Source organism: Lepisma saccharinum, chromosome 19, assembly GCF_977018435.1.
Source record: "Lepisma saccharinum chromosome 19, izLepSacc3.1, whole genome shotgun sequence".
In the NCBI taxonomy this organism is placed as follows: domain Eukaryota; kingdom Metazoa; phylum Arthropoda; class Insecta; order Zygentoma; family Lepismatidae; genus Lepisma; species Lepisma saccharinum.
The window spans coordinates 70375838-70397842 of NC_139247.1; the positions used below are offsets into that span (position 1 = coordinate 70375838).

The window sequence follows — 22005 nt, forward strand, 5'->3', positions numbered from 1 at the left end:
TTTTCTGGTGCCCAGTAAACACAATTATGATGATTCACTGTACCGTTTAGTTTGAATTGGGCCTCATCAGACCACACAATCTTCGTCACAAACTCTTCATCCTCACCTGCCATACGCTGAAACCATTTGCAGAACTTCATGCGGTGATCAGGATCATCCTCATTTAATGCGTGCATTAATCTTGGTACGTACACTTTCCACTTGGCATCGTACACTTGCACTGCTAACCTCTGTCTCACGAGCACATTGTGTAGCAGACTTCTGAGGCGATGTTGCAAACTTTTCTAAGACCATAGCCGAAGAAGCAGGACTTGTAGCTGTACGAGGTCTTCCTGGGAAAATCAGGAATGTCTCAAATTTATCACAAAGCTGTTTAATTGTCAAGAGTGTTGGAGGTTGTGTTGCAAACTCACTCCCCCATGCACGTTGAACTTCAGTGACATTTTCAAACTTGAACCACCACTTTAAAATTAGCTTCCGTTCCTCAAACGTCAGGCATGCAGTGGCCACTTTGATTCACTAATATACGTCACGTGTTAGTCAAGAGATCCATACAGGTACCGACATCTGTTGAGAAAACACCATACTACATGTTCCGCAGATAATTCAATGCAACTCTAAAGCAATATGCAGATACCATCATTTAAAGTGTGCATATATTTTTTTGATGGACTCTGTATTTGTAAGATAAATATGACTAAATGGGCAGTTTGCAAACATTTATAGAAATTCTGCAACTCTATTAGCTTACCAGTCAATGTTTCAGCACTGGATGACACCGCTATGGTTGTAGGAATGGTTAGATGTTTCCCATTATCGTCAGTGTGCTCCTGCGGCTGTTTGTCTGGCTCTATCTTCAGGGTGACGCTCTTCCGATGGGTGGAAGATGGTGACGTGTGAGTAGCCGTTTGAGTGATAACTGGTGGTCCCTCTCTGATTTGCTGGAGGCCGAGCTCACGCTGCTCCTCTTCAACTGCAGAGATTTCAATACAGTAAATGCAATGACACTGAACCTTAAACTGCATGTCTGTATTATAACTAAAAGTTAAGATACTGAAAAAAAATGAACAGAACATAAAAATAAAAACTTTTTTGTGTGAAATATCTGCAAACAAAGAGTGAGTTAAAGCAAAAAAATTGAAATATATGCCGGGTCTCTGTTCATGGTAAGTTACACAATGTATCATCATATTTAAATATTACAGATGGGACAGAGTAATCAGTACTCAATCGGTATAGGGCGATATAGGCATATCTATAAATATCTTACAAATTAATGCAACATTGTGCCATTTTGTTCTAATTTCTATGGATATAGACATGCAATTTCCATTCCTTACTCTTTTAAAGTAAATGCCTAAATATGCAGCTTGTTTTGTACTGAAAAAGCTTGGTTCATCTGGTAACATACATTTATTAAGGAGGTCAATGAACGATTTGGAATTTTATACCAGATGGGCACAATATCAGTTATCAGTATCAGTAAATTTTATATCAGTTCTATATCAGTACCGTCAAAATTTCGAGCCATCCTATAAAATACATTATTTTTTCATTCTATTGTTTCCCAAATAGGGATTCAAATTAATCTATACAGACTTTCACAAAACACTATATTCTTTTAATTGTTTAAGGTTGTAGTTGCACAAAACAAACATCTGCAAGTAAAGCCAAATTTAATATTCATCCCTTAACAGCATTCCTGGAAATGAAAATGCAAACCTTTCACGCACACTGATAACATGACACTGTATGAGTGATATCTTGATTTATTACCTTCAAAAGATACATGAAATGGGTTGTTTGACACTTGAGTGCAAAATCATGCAAACCCATGCCATGAGTTCCAATGTAGTGAAGTTGAGAATTTGTTGTTAATTTTTAAGCCATTGTTCAAACCAGATACTGTGTAAAAATTAATACGAAAAAACTGAACTGGAAATTATAAGTTTTATTTCTGAAGCGACAGACCAAGTTGAACCAAAAAAAAAAAATTGAGTCGCTTCACAGAATATAAACACACATGAAAAATGTGCGTGAACATACTTGAGTATGAGAACATTTCGGAACAAAACATTTTAACATTTGTGTATTCTCTTACACATTATAATAACATACTAGCTTGCTACATCTCACTCTGTATGTGTCATGTAAACTCGTTGAAGCAGTACATTAAAAATTGTTAAAAAGTTCCCACATACACAAATGTCCTGTTTTACGTTAAGTTTCAGTGCAAAAATGCGATATGTTAAAGCACAGAAAAAACAGGGGAAGAAATTGATGTAAAACAAATGGAAATGGTTTGAACTTCTTTCTACTGAAGTTCCGTTATTGTGTTATGAAAGTTGATATTTAACATCATGTGTTGTCAAAATTGTAACATTAACACAGTCAATAGTCACAACAAATTGAGACTATTTTCTTTTTGCTATTAATTTTTTCAGATCAACCTAGATTCGTCTTAAGGGCTAAAAGCACAGCATCAATATTTGTATTTCATTTTTTTATATTATATGTCCCTTTTCTTCCACGTTTGGCTAATTGCAACAATGAGGATGAGTAATGATGAAATGAAATTGATGAAAAGACCCTATAAACGAACACCAAAGCCCAAGCAACGAGATCGAAAGTTGAACAATTAGCACACTCAGTCATTGACTAAGGCATGAATAAAATTGGTAAAAAATAAGTAAGGAAACTGGATTCACCACTATTATTTTGGATATACAGTGGAACATCGATTTTACATTATTCAGGGAACCAAAATGAGAAAAAAACTTAAAATGCACTGTAGTTTCCTTATCTTTTGAATAGGACATAGTTGATACCACTTTAAATCAATACCAATTTCAATGTTGATACTCTTACTTAACTCACCAATACAGTTACTTGAATTGTAACAACTGAAAGTACTTCAGAAAATTTATAAATTTTAATATGTAAGTTTTCCTTTGGAGTTATACCATAGCAATCTTCCACAGTATTGCTTAAAATATTCATAATTTCATGTGAGATAATCAATCATAAATCCATTTCTTCCCACAATACAGGATGTACACGATGAACCTCCGGGGTTTTGAAGTGATGGGAAATTAAAACTAACACACCTGCACATTTTTTGGTAATTTTATTACAAAGAGCAACTCAAAAAGTTTCTAACAAAAAATTACCACACTTCTATGTGAGCACCTTTAGTGACACGAAGAATGACCAGCTGGTATTCAACTTCACGCCACGTGCACTGCAGCACGTGGTATCAATGGGAGCAACAATTCGGTCATGCAAAACATTCACGTTTGGCACCTTTGTTGAGTAAACTGCACCCTTAACATACACCCCGAGGAAGAAGTCCAGAGGAATGATATCTGGGCTAGGTCGTGGCCAGGTGATAGCCACGAACTTGCTCAACTGTGTCATAGGAGACACGTGGCGTGACGTTCCTCCCCTGACTTCTTCAACACACTCCCAGTTTCCACATCTGATGCTCTTGTCCGTGGGCGACATTTTGTTAAAGACACACCGAAACTTATGATGCACCATAACAATTGATTTTGACCGCAAACCATAGCACAGCGTGTGCTTTCTCTTGAGAAGATGCCATTTTCACAAGAGCAACGACCAAGCACAAAAGACTGGATTGTCGTAATTTTATTTTCTGATTTTTAACATTGCGTCGAAACCCCAGAGGTCGATCATGTACACCCTGTATTATTGCAAAAATGATAAAAATTCTGCATTTTGTGTATCCAGGATATTTACACACTGCAAAAGTGTTGCAAGCAGTTTTGCAAAATTTGCAAGACACCTAGTTGACTGAAAGTATCGGCCAGTAAAGGTGATTAAACTCTAACCAATACTTTCCGATACCAATAGGATTATGTTTATTAATGGCTTGACATCTTATCATGTTTTGCTAATAACATTTCCAGCCCTGAAGGTGGATTCAAGTTGATTTGAAAATCGAGGTAACAAAAAGATGCCATGATTGTGTCACAGTTATTACAAGCACTTACAATCATTTTGGGAACATAACATGCTCCCTTTGTATAACACCTTTATTTCAACACAAGTCACAGTTTACAACTGAAACAATGTACTCATTCACAATGAATGATATTAAAAATGCTTTGTGCTTCATCATCTATATCTCTCGCAGCAATTGTCAAAGAACAATAACACAAAACAACTATTACCTCCCAAAAAATATAGTCTTACTGCAGTTTAAAGTTGCTTGTACTAACCACAGTTCAATGGTAAAAACTTGAACAGTGTACACAATACACACATATACAGAAGGGAACAATATTCAAACAGGTAATATAGGTTGGCGATAGCAACAAGTTTCAGGTAAAAGGCTGTTCGAATTCACCACAGCCAAAATAAGGACACACACAAATTATACACATGGAATTATATCTAACAAAAAGAAGTTTCAAAAAAGGGACTATCACAAGCACACTGAAGCCAGTACTTAAAATGTACAAACACAAAGTTACTATATTACCTAAACAATAAACACAGATACTATATTACCTAAACAATGTCAAGCACAAACAAAATTACTGACAAAGCTACACATATTTTGTTTTACACTATGTCTTGAGAGCAACTCCTCTCATCCTCAAATCAGGTAACACAATGGTGGAATGGTAACAATAATGGGCAAGTAATAAACAGAGGTAAGAAATCTTCCTCATGAAAAGAAAAAAGCAGTAAGAAATAGGTTACCTGATGTTGAGAAGGAGAGAAGATGCTCTCTTGACATGTAGTTTAAGAAATCTGCAGAAGAAATATAAAGACATGGATAAAAATCAATGAAAGTTGCATAAAAGTTTAACATTACGAAACAATTAATTACATAAGGTAATTTTTCGTTGTTCTACAAGTTGAGACAGTGGTAATTAGCAATATAATAGAATTGACTTGACAAAAGTTACAATGTGTACTTTACTTCAGTTTCACTATTTTTTTATCGGCCTAGGTATGTCAAAATGGTTTAGACGAAATTATCGAAGAATGACCTACAAAATGATGTTAAAGTTATAATGAGGCATTTTTAAAAAAATAACTTACAAAGTTATAATAGATATTAAAAGCTTGAATTTTTAAACTTACATCTTCTAAAGCTCCATCTCCAGTGCTGCCCTCTAGAAAATGATTGAGAATCGTAGCTATGGCTTCTGTCCCTCTCGCATTCAGACCCGTAACCTGAAATGTTTTCAAAATGGTATGTTAGCATTCAAATCTATAGTAACATACACACACAGACATTCACATAATTGAAATTATTGTTTAAATACCATGATATTAATGTTATAAAGAGAACTAAATGTTATATTTTATGCAGTTATTGATTATAATATTAACAGGTCCTGAAAATCCTGGAATAGTCTGAGAAAGTCACTGGAAACATTAAATACAGAGTATTTAAAAAATCACACAACTCTTAACGTTGATCATTATTTGAATCATGCAGTGTTTACTTCATACAGAAGATTCTACAGATTAATTAGGAATGTGGGTGACCAGTGTCAGCCATCGATATTCATTGTGAGATTGCAACACTGTGAACTATACTGTGCATCCATGCTTTTGCATAGCTGAGCGTTCTTTCTCTTTGTTCTAAGCTCAGCTATGTAGTTCTCATGCACTTCTAAGTGATGTAATAGTAGCAAGTTAACATCAGTTGCATGAATGAGCGACACTTGTCTACTATGCACCTAAATAAATACAGTGAAACCCTCATTTTACATTTCCCCTCATTATACATTCAATATTCGTGGTACCAATACATCAAAATGCTATAAAATTTTCCTGGATTTTACATTTTCCCACATTTTGAGTTCTTTCAACTTGGTCCCCTGAAAAATGTACAATCGAAGTTCCACTGTAACAAGAAAAATGTCAGTGTTGAAAGACAGAGCACACAGCAGATTCAGATGTTACAGGGAGATGGGTTAACGACAAAGACAAGGACAGTGATTTGGGATGAAAATGAACATGAACCATGTGGTCGACAGTGAACATGACATTGCTTTAGTTGTTACATATTTCGGTGCTGGTAGACAACCATCACCCAACCATGTGACTGACATTAACTTTATACTACATTTGAACCTGAGTTATATGTATGTCATGGTGAAGAGAAAATAATACGTACAAATCAGATTTAGATACCATGCCATATCAATATTGCAATACTGTAATTGTATCTATTTTGAGGAACAAGATGTACGTTATACAGGTTACTTCTGTCAAAGTGGTAAATTAACAAATGTAAAAGTTTGATTTTAAATTTTTATGTCAAATAGCATCCACATAAATATTGCATTCTGGTCAAGTGTGTAACTTTTCCTCTTTCTGTTTTCCATGGCCGATCAGTAGCAACTGAAAACATTCACTGACGGAACTGCGGTTCTGTTTTCATTATGGAACACAGCAAAAGTTAGCTATCAGAATTTTTTTAACGTGTGTACTTTCGTATTGCAATTGCGTACAAAAGAAAATGCGTCTCATGTTCTGATCAACTACAGCAAATCTTTCTCCTGTGATTTCATGTTGCGCTCCTTGCCTTCAGTGACACCACCGCGACACACTCATCTTTCTCGCAACTCTAGACAGACCACCTATCCTGTTTCGTATTTGAAACTCACCTTGTGTTTTTGTAACAAGACTATATACTTACGTGACATTGTTGTAGCTTGGTTACGTACTAATCAACTATGCATAACACCGAATAACGTATAAATGGTTTACATACAAATAAGGTTTAAATAACATGTTTTTAAATTATATTTTGCTGGGACCTACAGTAATTTATGTATAAAACAGAATTACTTAGAACCGAGTTACGTATAAAGCAGTCTCAACTGTATAATATTGCACATGAAGCAGAAGAACTAAGCAGCTGAACTTAGAACAAAGAGACAGAAAGAACATTCAGCACACATGCACAGTACAGTGCACAGTGTATTCCATACCTTATAGACAGTTAAAGGGTGGGTGGCCAGTTATCAGTTACAGAAAATAATGTACCTAAAGCAGGGTTAATGGCTAAATGTGACTGTAGGGATGAGTGATGATGTGGTGAAATTTATGAAGACACACTCACAAAGAACACCCCCACCCAGGCTTGGATTTAAACCTGGGACCCCTAGCTTCAGAACATGCTGTGCTAATCACTCCACCCCCAAGGTCAACAATCAAACTTTTGTGACTAATGCCATGCTACTCTGTGGTTTGTGATCAAGAACACTTAATGGATTTGAGTGTCAAGATTCCTATGGATGAAGTGAAAAAGTGATATTTTACTGGTATAATAATCTTGCAGACATGTAATGTTTACTTGTTGTCTGTACCAGTGTTGCCAAACCTGGTGTGCATAAAAGAGCTAAATTTCACCTTAAATGGAGTTAAAACTGACTTTCAAGGAGCTAGATTTACAAAGTGCTTCGTAGAGTAATGTTAGTTGTCAAAAGGGTGGGGCGCTGCTATTACCGTTAACTCTAAATTGATGACAATTTAGATCCGGCAGCATCACCAATCTCATGGTCATACGAAATCGAAAATAAAGGAATCCCTGATAACAATATAATGCCAATTTCACGTCAACACGGCGCTATAAAAAAAGTAGCTGGGGATATAAGAGGGGCTGGGCCGACGCAGCCAATATAACAATATCACGTGACATGCAAAATGTATAATCATGGTAAAAGTTGGTTTATGTGGGCCGGAACCAGTGATGGTATCATAGTGAGGCACAGGGGGCAGGCGCCCCAGTTCACAGGCAAACGAGTGCACGAAAGAGCCAGATCTGGCTCCAAGAGAGCTAAGTTGGCAACACTGGTCTGTACAGTTTATTTCCGCAAGTTTTCACAATGTCATGTGGCTTCCTTTAATAGAGAATATTAATATATATATATATATATAGTTAAAACCTTGATACCTTGCATTCATAAAATGTTGAGTTAGAATTGATTATTACTGATTGCTCACAGAATGTTTAACAGCATATACAAACCTGATACTGAGCTAGCCGCACTAATCCTTCTTGGGGAAAAACTACTTCTTCTTCTACCATCATCATATAAGTGAAGACTATGATCATCTCGTCCAGTTATAACATCAAGAGACCTGCAATGCAATCACAAGTGAGTCTTGATTACAAATGGTTAAAACACTCAACAGCTATTTAAAGTTATAATTTTTAGATACATACAACACGTGCGCAAGTTCGAATCATATCACTTTATCTGTACCAAGATTTGCATTATGATAGGTTAAGTGTGCACATGCCTTCATATCGTATCAGCATATCGAAAGATGATGAAGACTTCAACACCAACATTTGGAAGTAATGTGTTACGACAAACCACTACTTTTCACCAGTAACTAGTTATTTTTTAAAATGAGAACTGTAGCTGTTACTTTTTCAGGTAAGGACTAATGGAATTAATAGTTTTACAGTTTCAGTAGTATTGAACAACACTCATGATTTGCCTAAAGTGACTTAAAAACTGTTAATCACATGTACCATTTGCTAGGAGCAAATGTTTTGCATAACATATTTCTTTCATGTTTTGTGGATTACTTGGAACTTATTTGTCACTAAATTTTCTTTAAAAACATTGGTTCCTTATAAATTAAGGATGGGCCGATATGAAATTTTCGCCGATACCGATAAAGTACCGATTTACTGACACTGATAAACGATCTTCTACCGATCCAATATGTCAATGTTCATTAACATCCTTAATAAATGTATGAGGGGAGAGTAAAAAGTTTTGAGCCTTACATGCAAGAATGATGCTAGGTAGTTAAAATTTTGGAGGATGTAAGTTTTGAGTTTTAGGACACACTGTGCTAACTTTTATGAAATTCACATGTTTCCTTCTATTTTTTTGTCAGGTTGAAAATGAATGAAGTGTCAGAGAAGAGAGTGGCCGACAGGGCCGTGATTCGGTACCTCTGTCAGCAAAGGCCTCACTGCAAAGGCTGCTTTGGTAGTGTTTGGCTTCATTGCACTTTCCCATCCACCTTAATTCCCCGACCTGACCCATCCCATTTTCACCTTTTCCATGCTATGAAGAATTCACTTCGAGGACGTCACTTCCACATGGACGAAAGTGGTCATTCAGAGGTGTGAGACTCAGGACAAATCATTCTACCAGATGACTGTAAACAAATTGCAGCACAGAATGAATAAGTGCATTGATCTAGGGGGTGATTATAGAAAATCATATTGTGAAACTGTAGCTCAAACACCCCTTCCCTGTGAGGCTCAAAACTTTTCACTCTCCCCTCGCATGTTACCAGATGAATCAAGCTTTTCCAATGCAAAAGAAGCTGCATATTTAGACATTTACTTTAAAAGAAAATTACAGAATGGATATTACGTCTATATCCATAAAAATCATAACAAAATGGAACAATATTGCACTAAATTGTAAGATATTTATTGAAATATCACTTCAGTGGTTATTTTACTGATATTCCAATATTGGTTGATACCGATAGAGTACCGATTAATCTGCCCCATCCCTATCATAAATTAATAAAAATTAATATTAACTTTAGATAGTAATATCCACTGACAAGACACTCGCAGATGGGCAATATAAGCTTGGAACCAATATCTACTTTCCAATCAGCAGAAACTTATTTTTAACCACTACACTCATAACGTTTTTAGCTTCTTTCTTCTCTCAATGCATAATGAATGAAAATATAAATGGCAGTAACTCACTGCACACACACAGACCTGTTTTTACAGGTTGCAACATAGAAATGCAGGTATGAGTGTACTTCAGGAAGAAAAAGACCCAAGATCTCGTTGTCCTAACATGATTGGATACATGATATGATACAAGTCCAGACACTGCTTTAAAGTTTTATTCTCCTGTTCTGTTCACAGGAAAAATAAATACCTCTACTTGCCACATTAAACTACGTACTGCTCCATAGATTGTGTACTTTCAAGCCTGTATAAGCATACAAAGAACCTTCGTAAGTTTACCTCAGTACCTATAAATTAGGCCTAAACAGGTTGAAATTATATATTCTATAATGTTTTTCACATGATATAATTTCCAGTTTAACCATAAGCAGCGGTGGTGCCAGGATTAATAATCTAGGGGTTCTGAGGGGTATGAAGTTGAAAATAAAGGAAATATGAAGCATGCATGCATCTAGACCTATATTTCGGAAGGGTTCTGAACCAAGTGCCTAACATATAGTATCATTCAAGACCCTGAAAGTGCCTCTAAAAAACAAAGTATTGTTGATGTTCTTTGTAGAGATGAAAATGGGGCGGAAGAAAAAGAAGAAAAAGAAAAAGAAAAAGAAAAAGAAAAAAGAAAAAGAAGAATAAGAATAAGAATAAAAAGAAAAAGAAAAAGAAGAAAAAGAAGAAAAAAGAAAAAGAAGAAAAAGAAAAAGAAGAAAAAGAAGAAAAAGAAAAAGAAGAAAAAGAAGAAGAAAAAGAAAAAGAAGAAAAAGAAGAAGAAGAAGCAGTAGTAGTAGTAATAATACAGTTTATAATTAATGAGTAGACATATGCATATATCATTTTTGACTAAAACACAAAATTTGAAATAGCACATTGTACTGTGAATTTTTCATGTTTCTGAAAGGGATGAGGTGCATTTTCCTGCCCTGTTATGTCACGAAAAGATGCAAAATGAACTGAAAAATGTGAAATAGACTATTAAGCACAAAATTTAGAGTTTCTTTAATGACGTGACAAAAATCTGTATTATCCTGCAAGTTAGGCAATTCACAGAAAATTTATTAATTCTGCGGTAAATATTTGAGAAGGAAAAATGGACTCCTTTACACAGGAATAAACTTAATACTCTGGTAAATACATAAATGTGCTATTAGAAGGGATATGTTTATTTTGTGTAGTAAGTACATTTTTAAAATTAATTTTAAGAATATATTCACAAATTTGAAACCAAAATGCCAATTAACGTACTGCTTCTGATCAGATTTTTCATCGCTATAACAACAAAATTTTATTTTATTTATGGCTATTGAACCCGAAATAGACTGTTTGCTTCTTTATTTAAGCAAAAATATGTGTCTCTATTATAGGTTAATAAGATCACTATGTCTATTAATAATACTGTTATTTAAACGGGTCAATTAATAATAAAAATAATACTTATTATTATTATATAGATATAAAAGAGGGGTGCACCTTCCACGTAGGGTCCCAAAAGTCAACCTCACTTCCACATAGTATACCCTGGACTGTAGACTAACGAGGCTCTGGCGACGGGCACTATGGCCAGTATAATTTTGTGTGTGTTGTCCTGTTTTTTGTCCTTGTGTGTGTGTGTGTGTGTGTGTGTGTGTGTGTGTGTGTGTGTGTGTGTGTGTGTGTGTGTGTGTGTGTGTGTGTGTGTGTGTGTGCGTGCTGAGTGCCTGTTTAGAGCCTCAGCTTTTAACAGTAGTCTTAAGATTTTTAGTTATGCAACGTTAGAGTTGTCATTTGTAATGATAAGGGGCTGGCCCCTGTATAATGTGACGGGTGCAAAATAGCCTAAGTGTTGATGCACCCAAAATTTTAAATTCAAATTAAACAGATATAAAAGGATGTAGCCTATTCATTATTTAGCTTATGTCAAGTTAAGATCAGTAAAATTTATATAAACAGCTCTTCTACAAAAGAAATTATTGTCAAAAAATGTTTAAAATGAATTATTTTCTGAATATCAAAACGGTTATTATGTCCAGCTGACGAAAAAGAAAGGTCACATGATCATTATATTTATGCACATTGTTTAATGTATATAACTGTAAAAGTTAATAAGTGTTTTGGTTGAAAATATGTTTTGGAAAAGGGTAAGGTAAAGGTAAAGTTCCCCATGCATATAGCAGTGCCATGATGGCACATTTAGGGGATGTGGAGGTAGGGCCCCACACATTCTCGGTGTTGGCCATTTTGGAGATGTGATCATCACCATGCTCTGGCCACCTTTAACACTCCCCCCCCCCTTCTCCTTCCTGCCAGTTGCCTGCAGGTACCCATTGATTTGAGGCTGGGTGAATACGAGCTGGGGCAAGGCAGGAAAAATTCTGACCATAGATCACCCACCCCAAGAACTGAACCTGGGTCTCCCATGTGGCAGTCAGATTACTGACCCCGTCTGGTGCCGCTTCCGACCATGAGCCGTTAAGGACTGGAAAACCATGTAAACTCATTATCTTTTTGACCATGGTAAAAGCATACCAAACCCAATTATATGCCTGTTCTAACATTACTGACCCTGTTGCCGTAGATTGAGATTCTAATGGCTCGACGTAATTTATGCGGCATGGAGTACTGATACATGCCAAGAAAAACCCTGAAGAAGGGGGCAGTATGACCCCAGAAACGTCACTTTTATAAACGGAGTATACTCACATTACGTAAGTAAACTATTTTTATTTTTTTTAAAATACTTGCTGTTCTAACATTAACAGAAATCTATGAGTATAGAAAAGAAGCAACCCAGTACACAACAAAAAATAAAGTTTGAAAATTGCATGCAGAAAATTAAAAACAAAATAAATAAATAAACTTACCAATTTAACAAGACTTGTCTCATTAGGCAGCATAACCAATGTATGAAACATTACGATCCTACAAACATTTAATGTTCTGTTAAAGAAATGAAAAAAGCATGGATAGAAGGTATACAATTACAAAAACAAAATAAAAGTAAAAATTCAACAAAAAATTAAATTTTGAAACAATTTGAAACGAAACAAACATTCACTATTTACTACAAGCAACATGTGCTTTGGCAAATAAATCAATAACATAAAAATTGACAGTAATACAAACAGCATACACAAACATATCTACCGATTTTATCGCAAAACTACCTTATCTGCTCGTGTAGTGCATAATGATTATAAACCTGGATGTAAATGTAACCTATATATCGTAATCAAATCTTGCATATTATAGCTCATTAAAAATACAAGTCTAATAACAACAATGAACCTGTACAATACAATGAACAATAATATGTCTGTTGTACAACTACAGAAAATGTTTATAATTGAACAATACTCAACACTAAATATACATGATACAAGATTATATAATTAGTGAAAACATGCTTCCCACGTACATTACTGACCCTGTTGCCGTAGACTGAGATTCTAATGGCTCTGCATTATAAAAAACTTTCTTTAAAGCTTCTAAAACAGTCACCCCATCTGTGAAGACACGATATGTGAGTAGAAATGTATTCAAAAAATCTATGGACAAGAAGCGGAGATCAGTCAGTCGCTCCAGCAATCTTTCTGGAGTTGCATACCTAATTTGAGGTACCTGGAAATAAAAATACATTTAAGAAAGCTATCGACATGAAAAGCATGCAAATAAATGTAAATTATTTAAAAATAATAAGCATGAGGTAAAGTCAGTAAATAGGTCACAAACTAATGCGGGATAGCTGAAAATACTAGTGAGTAGTTTCTAAAGGTGTCATTAGGTGGCAGCACAATCCAGCTTGATGATATTCAGTTAGAAGTCGCTAGATAACAGACGTACGCATGGGCAGCTGTTTTAAAATGGTGACCGTGCTCGAGGAGTGTACGTGGAGATGATTCGAGCTGACAGGTGAGTGACGATAGACAGCATAGCAACTGCAACAAGGTGTTCTTATGCTTAGGCTACAGCATAATGCATGATCGTTTGCATTTCCGAAGTGTGTGCGCACGTTTGAGGCAAATGTTTCATGGATGATGAAGATGTTGAAGTTGAGGTGCGACTGTGACTGGGACAGCAGTCCAAAGACTTTTATGCAGCACGTTCTGGGGACTGATAAAGTGATGGGACAAGTGTATAAATATTAGTGGAGATTATGTTGAAAAATAAGAATCGTTGGTATCTCACTTAGTATTTTTTCTAACAAACGTTTGTGACCATCTTACTGACTTACCTATTTAATAGCACTGGACCAAATTGCAAATTTTAGCGCAGTAATAATTTATGGAGCAGAAAGAAGGTAGGACAAGCAGGAAAGAAAGAGTGATAGAGAAATATAGTAAAAATGTTAAAAATATAGTTAGAAGGGTGTGGAATCCAAGAGGTACACATGAACAGGGAAAGAGTAGAGAGTAGCAAGGCTGAAGAAAAGGGGAAGAAAAGAGTGATACAGAGGAAAGGAAAAGGGAGATTAAGATAGGTACAGAGGAGCAAAGAAGTGGCAGATAAACAGTTTGGTGGTGAAATGAAAAGAGGAAGAGATACAAAGGGGAGAGAGGAAGATGAAAAGAGATAAGCAAGAAGAAAAACACACAAAGTGAGATAATCACACATTAACACAGGAAGAGTGGCAGGAAGATATAAATGAATAGGCAGAGAGAGGGGAAGAGATAAAGGAGTAGGAAAGAGAAGAATGCAAAAGAAGAAAATAAATTTGTACCTGTGCGCCATAATTAACTATATATATTAAAGATGAGACGGATTAATCGGTATCAGCCGATATAGGCATATCGGTGTATTGGTAAAAAAATACCAATCTGATATATCTATAAATATCTTATAATTTAGTGCAAAATTCTGCAAATTTGTTATAATTTTTTATGGATAATGCCCTACTTTTTTAAAAAGTAAATGTCTAAATATGCACCTTCTTTTGCACTGCAGTCACCTGGAAACAAAGATTTATTAAGGTTCTTCAAGGACCATTTGGAATTTTATATAGTATTTCATATTGGCCCATCCCTTATATATATCCCTATGCCATAATGTTCAAAATTATTTGTCACTGTCCATAAACAATAGGGCTGACACAATACAGTTACCAATATTTTGGTTGTATCAGAAAGTATCGACTGGAAATTAACAACTAATACCGGCCGATATTTTCTGGAGTTCGGATGCCTTGCAGAATCTGCAAATGCAGCATTGCACTTTTACGGAGTCCAAATAACCTTGAAATATTTTCCAAAATTTTTGAACAACATTGAGGGGAGAAATGTATTTTGCAATTAAATAATTATCTCATGTGAAATTTTGAATATTTTAAAGCAAAACCATCAGATTGATTATGGTATAGTTTGAATAAAAAACTTACATGGTGGACTCTCTTTACTTTGAACTTTGTTAATTCAAATTCTTCAGCAATTCAAACAGAATTTTTTATACGCATTGAAACCAATGTTAAAAATTCATGTAATTTGAATTTTTGAACCTTTTATTTGGATAATTCGAAGGTAACTATCCAGTGTGTCCTTGGGAAGAGAAAGTTTCTGTTTGTTGGTATGAAGCCTCCACCCTGTCTTCAACAATGTGGGATTGCCCACCCCTTTGTGTGCAAGTGTTCATTCTAGAACTCCTACTCCCACTAGCCAATCATTTGTGAATCTTTTTATATGCCATCAGTTGTAATTTGTGATTAGTAGAGGTGCATATCTTTGGTAAAGAAAAAAGAAAAATTTTGGTACAAAAACAAGAATCAATCTCGGGTTCAAAAGCAGTAAATAAAAAAAAATTTCGGTGTTATAGTGGTGAAAAATCAGATCAAAAGCGGTATATCAAATGACATTTTGGTTTGAAAATTGTGAACATTATCCTAAATTTGATTTAAAAACTGCACTCATTACACAAAATAAACATATACCTTCTAATAGCACATTTACGTAGTTAACAGAGTATTAAGTTTATTCCTGTATAAAGGGATCCATTTTTGCTTTCAAATATTTACAGCAAAATTAATCAAATTTTCGATGAATTGCATAACTTGCAGGATAATTCAAACTTCAAAAAGTGTTGCGTCGGTAAATAAACACTAAATTTCGTTTTTAAGAGTCTATTTCGCATTTTGCAGTTCATTTCACATCATTTTGTGACAAAACAGGGTAGGGAAATGCACCTCACACCTTTCTGAAACATGAAATATTAACATTACAATGTAATTTCATATTTCGTGTTTTCGTCAAAAACGAAATATGCATGCCTCTAGTGATTATCCAGGGTACCTTACTCACAATGTTCAAGTATGGCACCCATACTTGCTTAGCATTAAAGAACAATTGAAGTTCCAAGAGAAGTGAATAAAGGTGTGAAGTTAGGTTAGGTTATGTGGCAATTCTTATGGTAATGGCAGTGATTAGGAGGGAGGGGGGCAAATTTTCGCCACTTTTGCCCCCACACTATGCTAAATCTTATCTACAAAGGGAAATATACTGTCATTGGCCCCCCCCCCCCTTCAGTTTTGGGACCCAATCGCCGCCACTGCCACTGGACATTCATTATTTTTGTTTATACTCTAGTACACTAGATTTGTATCATTGATTTTCTTTATCAAAGCATGTATTTGTTAATTTGAATTGTGGATAATTCAAATTCCTTTTGTGTCTCCTTGGAGATGAAATTAGAAAAAGTCCACCGTGTATTAAAATTTATAATTACTCTGAATTGCTTTGAATTGTAACGATTTTTGATGGCAATCAATACACGTATTGGGACTGGTACAAGCATCCGTGTTCTCACCTCAGCCAGAATAAATAAACAAAAGAATCTTTCACTTTACAAATTGGTAAAGGTGCTATGATAGGCAACTCTATCATGGATTCCACTGGTATGTACAAATGTTTGCAATTAATTCATTCTACACCAATGCTGCTATTAATTTCTTCAAAGTTACAATGTGCATACTTTCTCTGTAATTTACTTGCAATTAACATTTCTCCCACACTACATGTAATAAATATGACCTTAATTAGGCCAAGTAATCCTTACCTTGCATGAATTCAGCGTTCTACTAAACCTGATATCCACATCATCCTTAAAAAGCCTAGGATCATTCCTGATTGATTGTGGCATAGTAACTGATGACGTGTCAGACATTGAACTGTGTAAAAGGTCATTAAAGTGCACATTATCCATACACTGAAAGAAAGAAAGTTATTAATTAACATTGTATTATGAACATTTTTAGTAAATTATGTAACCTTCCCTAGGTTGTCATTATACAAAACCAACAAATTTCCACATATGTAGCCATGTGGTGTACCTAACCTAACATAACCAAGTACGTACTAAGACTAACCAAGGACGAAAATTAAATCATGGAAATAGAATTGTTTCAGCATTTCTTACATAATCGATGGTTATTTCTTTCCACCGAACTTATTGTAAGCAAGGAATTGGGATCATACAGCTTTGAAGGACAGTTCCAAAAGATTTATGAACACTACTACTTGTGATAATATGCATAAAATTTCAATCAGGAACTTTACTTTTTGTCAATTGGATCTAACTCCTTTTTTGTTATTCAATAAATATTCAATTCTTTATCTATTTGACATTAATTTCCTCGACATGGAAGTTGTTTTTACAAAAATGTTTGTGATCTTAACTACACATAAGCTACATGATGAATACTGTGTTATATCTTTTATTCTTTTACAATATTTTTAACAATTCATGTTGTAATACAATATTAATTAATTTACACATTTAATTATTATTATTTTAATTAAATTAAATATGATTATTCTATTATTTTTATTATTATTATTATTATTATTATTATTATTATTATTGAGACTTGATCTCAGTGAACTGAAAACAGTGGAACAGTTTTAATAAACCCACCTGACTTATATCACTGATCCATGCTGCCTTCTCTTGCATTGTAGGTGCAACCAGATGCACTGTAAGGGGAGGCCCCGACTTCACATCAACAATGATTTTGAAGTCCAAGTTGTGAAGCTCCCCTTTTGCATGTGAACTCCCGCCACTAGATGTTGCTGTGCTGCTTGTCTCACTAATTCCACTAGACTGACTAGACATAGAACACACTGAAGACTCTGCAAGGAACAGAAGATACATCACTGCGCGATTGGTCATAGTACGCTCTGTTGTACTGAATGGTAATTCACAAGTACAAGAACTACTACATTGCTTACATTTTAATACTTCATTTGTTAATAATTTATTTTATCTCTGCAGTGTTAGAACTCATATATATTGTCGAAAGACATCATATCAGTATTACAAATTGATTTTCCACTTTTAACTCCTTGACTGTGGGATTTTAGCACAATGATGTAGCTTTCGCTGTGTAGTTTTGGGGGGAAATATTCAGAATTGCATGAATTTGTCAAAAAGTATTCTAAAGTACTGGTATGAATTCTTTGATTTGATTTAGTTTATTTTACTTCGCGTTTTGTGCCTCTTGGCTAATTTGCGAAGATGGGGATGAGTGATGAAATGATGAAATTGATGAATGGACATTCTCAAACAACCAAGCCCGACCGGGATTCGAACCCGGGACCCTTGACGTCGCAGCACGATGTGCTAACCACTCGGCCACAGGGTCGGGCTGGTATGAATTCTATCACTATTACTTGAACAAAGGGCCATAGCTGGGAAGTCACTCTCGGTGTTAGATTTTCATTGTTATTGAAGTAGATGCAGTGGCATGCCAAAAAGGGCGTTGGGGGTTGGTAGGGGTCATAACCCTTTCATTTGGTCCAGTATTCCGAAAAAAAAAAAATAATAATGTCAAATGCGGGAGAAGATAGCAAAATGAGGGCTCACTACTAAAAAAGGATATGTACCCCCTTTTTGAAAAAGTATATGTACCCCCCCCCCCCCCTTTCAAAAATCCTGGGCACCCCACTGAGTGGATAAATTATCCTTGTTGCCGTTGTTGTTTACATACATACGGTGATACACATTCTTCATTTTTTCACAACCAAGACGAGTTATTTCTTTGGTAAACAGTTCAAATGCCAGACTCTAGATGGCAGCATGTTCTGATAATGTTTTTTATTACTTTACATCAGCAGCGATGAGAATATTTGAGATTGCCTGCAGTTGCTTTCCATAAGTTACCCATATTGGAAAAAACTGACTGAAGTTGCTTGCAGCAGCGAAAGGGTTAATAAGAATTAATTGCATGGAAACGTAAGCAAAAAAATACAGGCTTGGCCAGGACTCAAACCTGGGTCTCTAGCATACCGTGACACTGTTCTACCAACTGACCTACTGAGCAAACCCCGGTTTCGCCTGATTTTCACTGTGTCTGTTTTACCTTCATGCAATTGTCTCTGTCAGTGCAAATGAAATTTCATTTTTGTCATATCATTAGTCATCCCCATCTTCGCTAGAAGTGACAGAAAAAAAGTGATGTAAAATAAGTGAAATCAATGAACTAGCTTCATTCACTTTCCTCTAAATGTCATGTTATAACCTTTCTATGATCATTACTCCCCTATTACGTTTCCACAGTTTATCATGTGGTCTTTGCTAACCTTTCTGCTGTATCCATACAACCTTTCAATTAAAAGTACTGCTACATAAAATGCCAGATTCGATAGTTTTTGTACTTGTGAACTGTAGGTCAATACAAAGAAATGGCAATATGTTTGCAAAAACTACTTACTACTTAAAAGTAATATTTCATTAAAGTAATAATATTAATAATAACAGTTCAATTTATTTCATCAATTTCATTATATCAACCAGGATGGATAAAAATCATAATTTCTATTTCAAAAATCATCAAATTTTCTTATTTTAATAATTTCTTTTATTTTTTTAAAAAAACACACTAATATATATCAACAATTTGATTAAAGTAAATAAAAAAAATATGTGTAAATATACATTTTTCTGTTTCTGATTATATGTGAACCTACTATGGAAATGTTTGTTGAGTGTGTTAATGAAACTATAATAATTTCAGTAACTTTTCTTCCAGTGAAAATAAAAGATTCTGGGTGCACTATGAAATTGTAACTTAAAATATTTTTATAGTCTTTGTAGCTGAATTGTGGTGATTCTTTTGAAGACAGTTTGCAAAATATCAGCTGCCATGTTTATTTACAGCTTAATGATAATGAAACTATCTACGGTTTAACATGATTAGTATTTTGTATATTATTCTACACAAATTTTTTGCTATTTTTGCCTACAACAATTCTTGAATTTTAAATCAAGATAATTTAAGTATGTTCACAGTTTACATATTACATTTTCCTTCGTATGAGCTTCACCTCATCAGTACATATATTTTGTTTCCTTTCTTAGAGCCTAATAAACACCAATCAATGATTACGAGATTATTGTACTTTCAGCAAAAGTGATTCCGATATCTACAAAATCTTTATTTGCAGCATTCTATAAATTATTTCTTTAAAGTGATTTAAATCAGCAATTAAAAAAAAATCATCTGACTTAAACCTTGATCTAAATCAACGTGATTTAAATTAAACCACCATGTTGAGGGGAACAAACAACGAAGTTGATAATATAAGACGTAAACGAGTTACTAAAGATATATCCGTGAAACTTACTTGTAAATGTTCTATTAATTTCGGTGGCCTCTGCCACCATCCACTTGGGAACTCGATGCTTCACTGCTAGGTTGACTTCCGGTTTCTGTTGTTGTTTCCTCAACTACCGCTAGGGGTGCTGGTGTAGTCATTTCGTCTGCTGCAAGTTTGAGCTGTTGTAATAGTGGGAGCCAAACATGATGAGCCTGACCGCTGTCGATATTCAGATGCATGCAATTATGCACTTTCTGCACAAGCTGAATATCTACAGTGGTCTTGCTCATCATGTTTGGCTCCCACTATTACAACAGCTCAAACCCATCACTCACAGCAGACGAAATGGCTACACCAGCACTCCTATCGGTAGTCGAGGAAACAACAACAGAAACCGGAAGTCAACCTAGCAGTGAAGCATCGAGTTCCCAAGTGGATGGTGACAGAGGCCACCGAAATTAATAGAACATTTACAAGTAAGTTTCTCGGATATATCTTTAGTAACTCGTTTACGTCTTATATAAACCACCTTGATATCAACACTCCTCCTCATCATTGCAATTAGCCAAAAGTGGCAAAAGTGACAATAAACAATAAAAAATCCAAATATAAAATACATTGATCTAAGTTGATGTCCAGACTCCACAGTTGTAAGGTCAAAAACAATTTCCATATCAATTTTATTTATTGTAGTCACTTTTCTACTTCTAGAGTTAATCACAATAATGAGGATGAATGGCAAACAGATGAAGTGGATGTCTGCACAAACAGAACACAACATTAATGTTGCTTGACGAGTTTGGCAGCCTTGATTTCGCAGGATGTTATGCTGACCAATGAGGGAGGTGCGAGATCAGAAAGGAAGATGACAGGGTGTACATAATGTTGAGAGGAGGGCAGGTGAATGTGCAATGCAGGGTGGAAAGCAATCAGATAAATAGAGTTGTGTAGATATTGAAGCAAATATTGGAAAATTGAATTTTCTTGTATTCATTACCCTTTCGTAATTCAAGTTGACATGTCCTGTACTTACAGCATAACAAGTATTGCAAGGTGGCTTGATAGAGTAAGGAGCTTTAAGACTCAAGTGACAAGTAACATCCGGCATGGGCATATGGTCCACTGAAAGCAAGTACAGATACACACACACCTAAAATTGAAATTGTGACTTACCATCATCATCGTTCACAACATGTTCATTGGGGTCTTCTATGAGGATGGCATCAGCTAACGAGATCTTTCCAATATCAGGAACTAAATGAAGCTTCCCTCCTGAAGTCCTAGGGGGCAAAAGAAACACAAGCCTGATCTATTATTGTTAAGGACACATTGTAAAGAAAAACATCATAACAATTTACATACTTCATCATCTTGAGCTGTTGCTTAATTCAATATTTTTTTTAAAAAAATGTTGAATAAATGCTGCTGCTGCTTTAAAAATATATGTTTACATTATAAATGAAATTATGAATATGGTTGTTCATAATAACCTTACAATAAAAAGCTGTTTTGAGTCTCACGTGCAACTAAACCTTCATATTTAGAATTACACAGTAATAAAACCAAAGCTTTTTAAAAATGCTGCATCTACAGCCTGGGAAAAATTTTGCACCTTCCCTCCATTGTGGGTGTAGCACAAATGAGGTCAATACTGTATGCAAGATGATGAAAAAATTCACTTATGCAGCAGACTTAAAATGTTTATTTTAATTTAAACAT

The 22005-nt window shown here is 35.1% G+C and overlaps 1 protein-coding gene across 1 annotated transcript in view; it reads right to left on the bottom strand.

Annotated features, from left to right (window-relative positions):
* The window catches only part of LOC146003054 (ras-specific guanine nucleotide-releasing factor 1-like), a 501359-nt gene that overhangs the window by 37078 nt on the left and 442276 nt on the right, over positions 1–22005 (bottom strand). The window contains exons 11-17 of the mRNA XM_083141219.1: positions 21460–21566; positions 17606–17820; positions 16748–16897; positions 13134–13327; positions 8021–8133; positions 5116–5208; positions 752–973 (exon numbers count right to left, since the gene is read on the bottom strand). Of these exons, the coding sequence (XP_082997345.1) occupies positions 752–973; positions 5116–5208; positions 8021–8133; positions 13134–13327; positions 16748–16897; positions 17606–17820; positions 21460–21566 (1094 nt within the window). The remainder of the gene's footprint in view (positions 1–751; positions 974–5115; positions 5209–8020; positions 8134–13133; positions 13328–16747; positions 16898–17605; positions 17821–21459; positions 21567–22005) is intronic.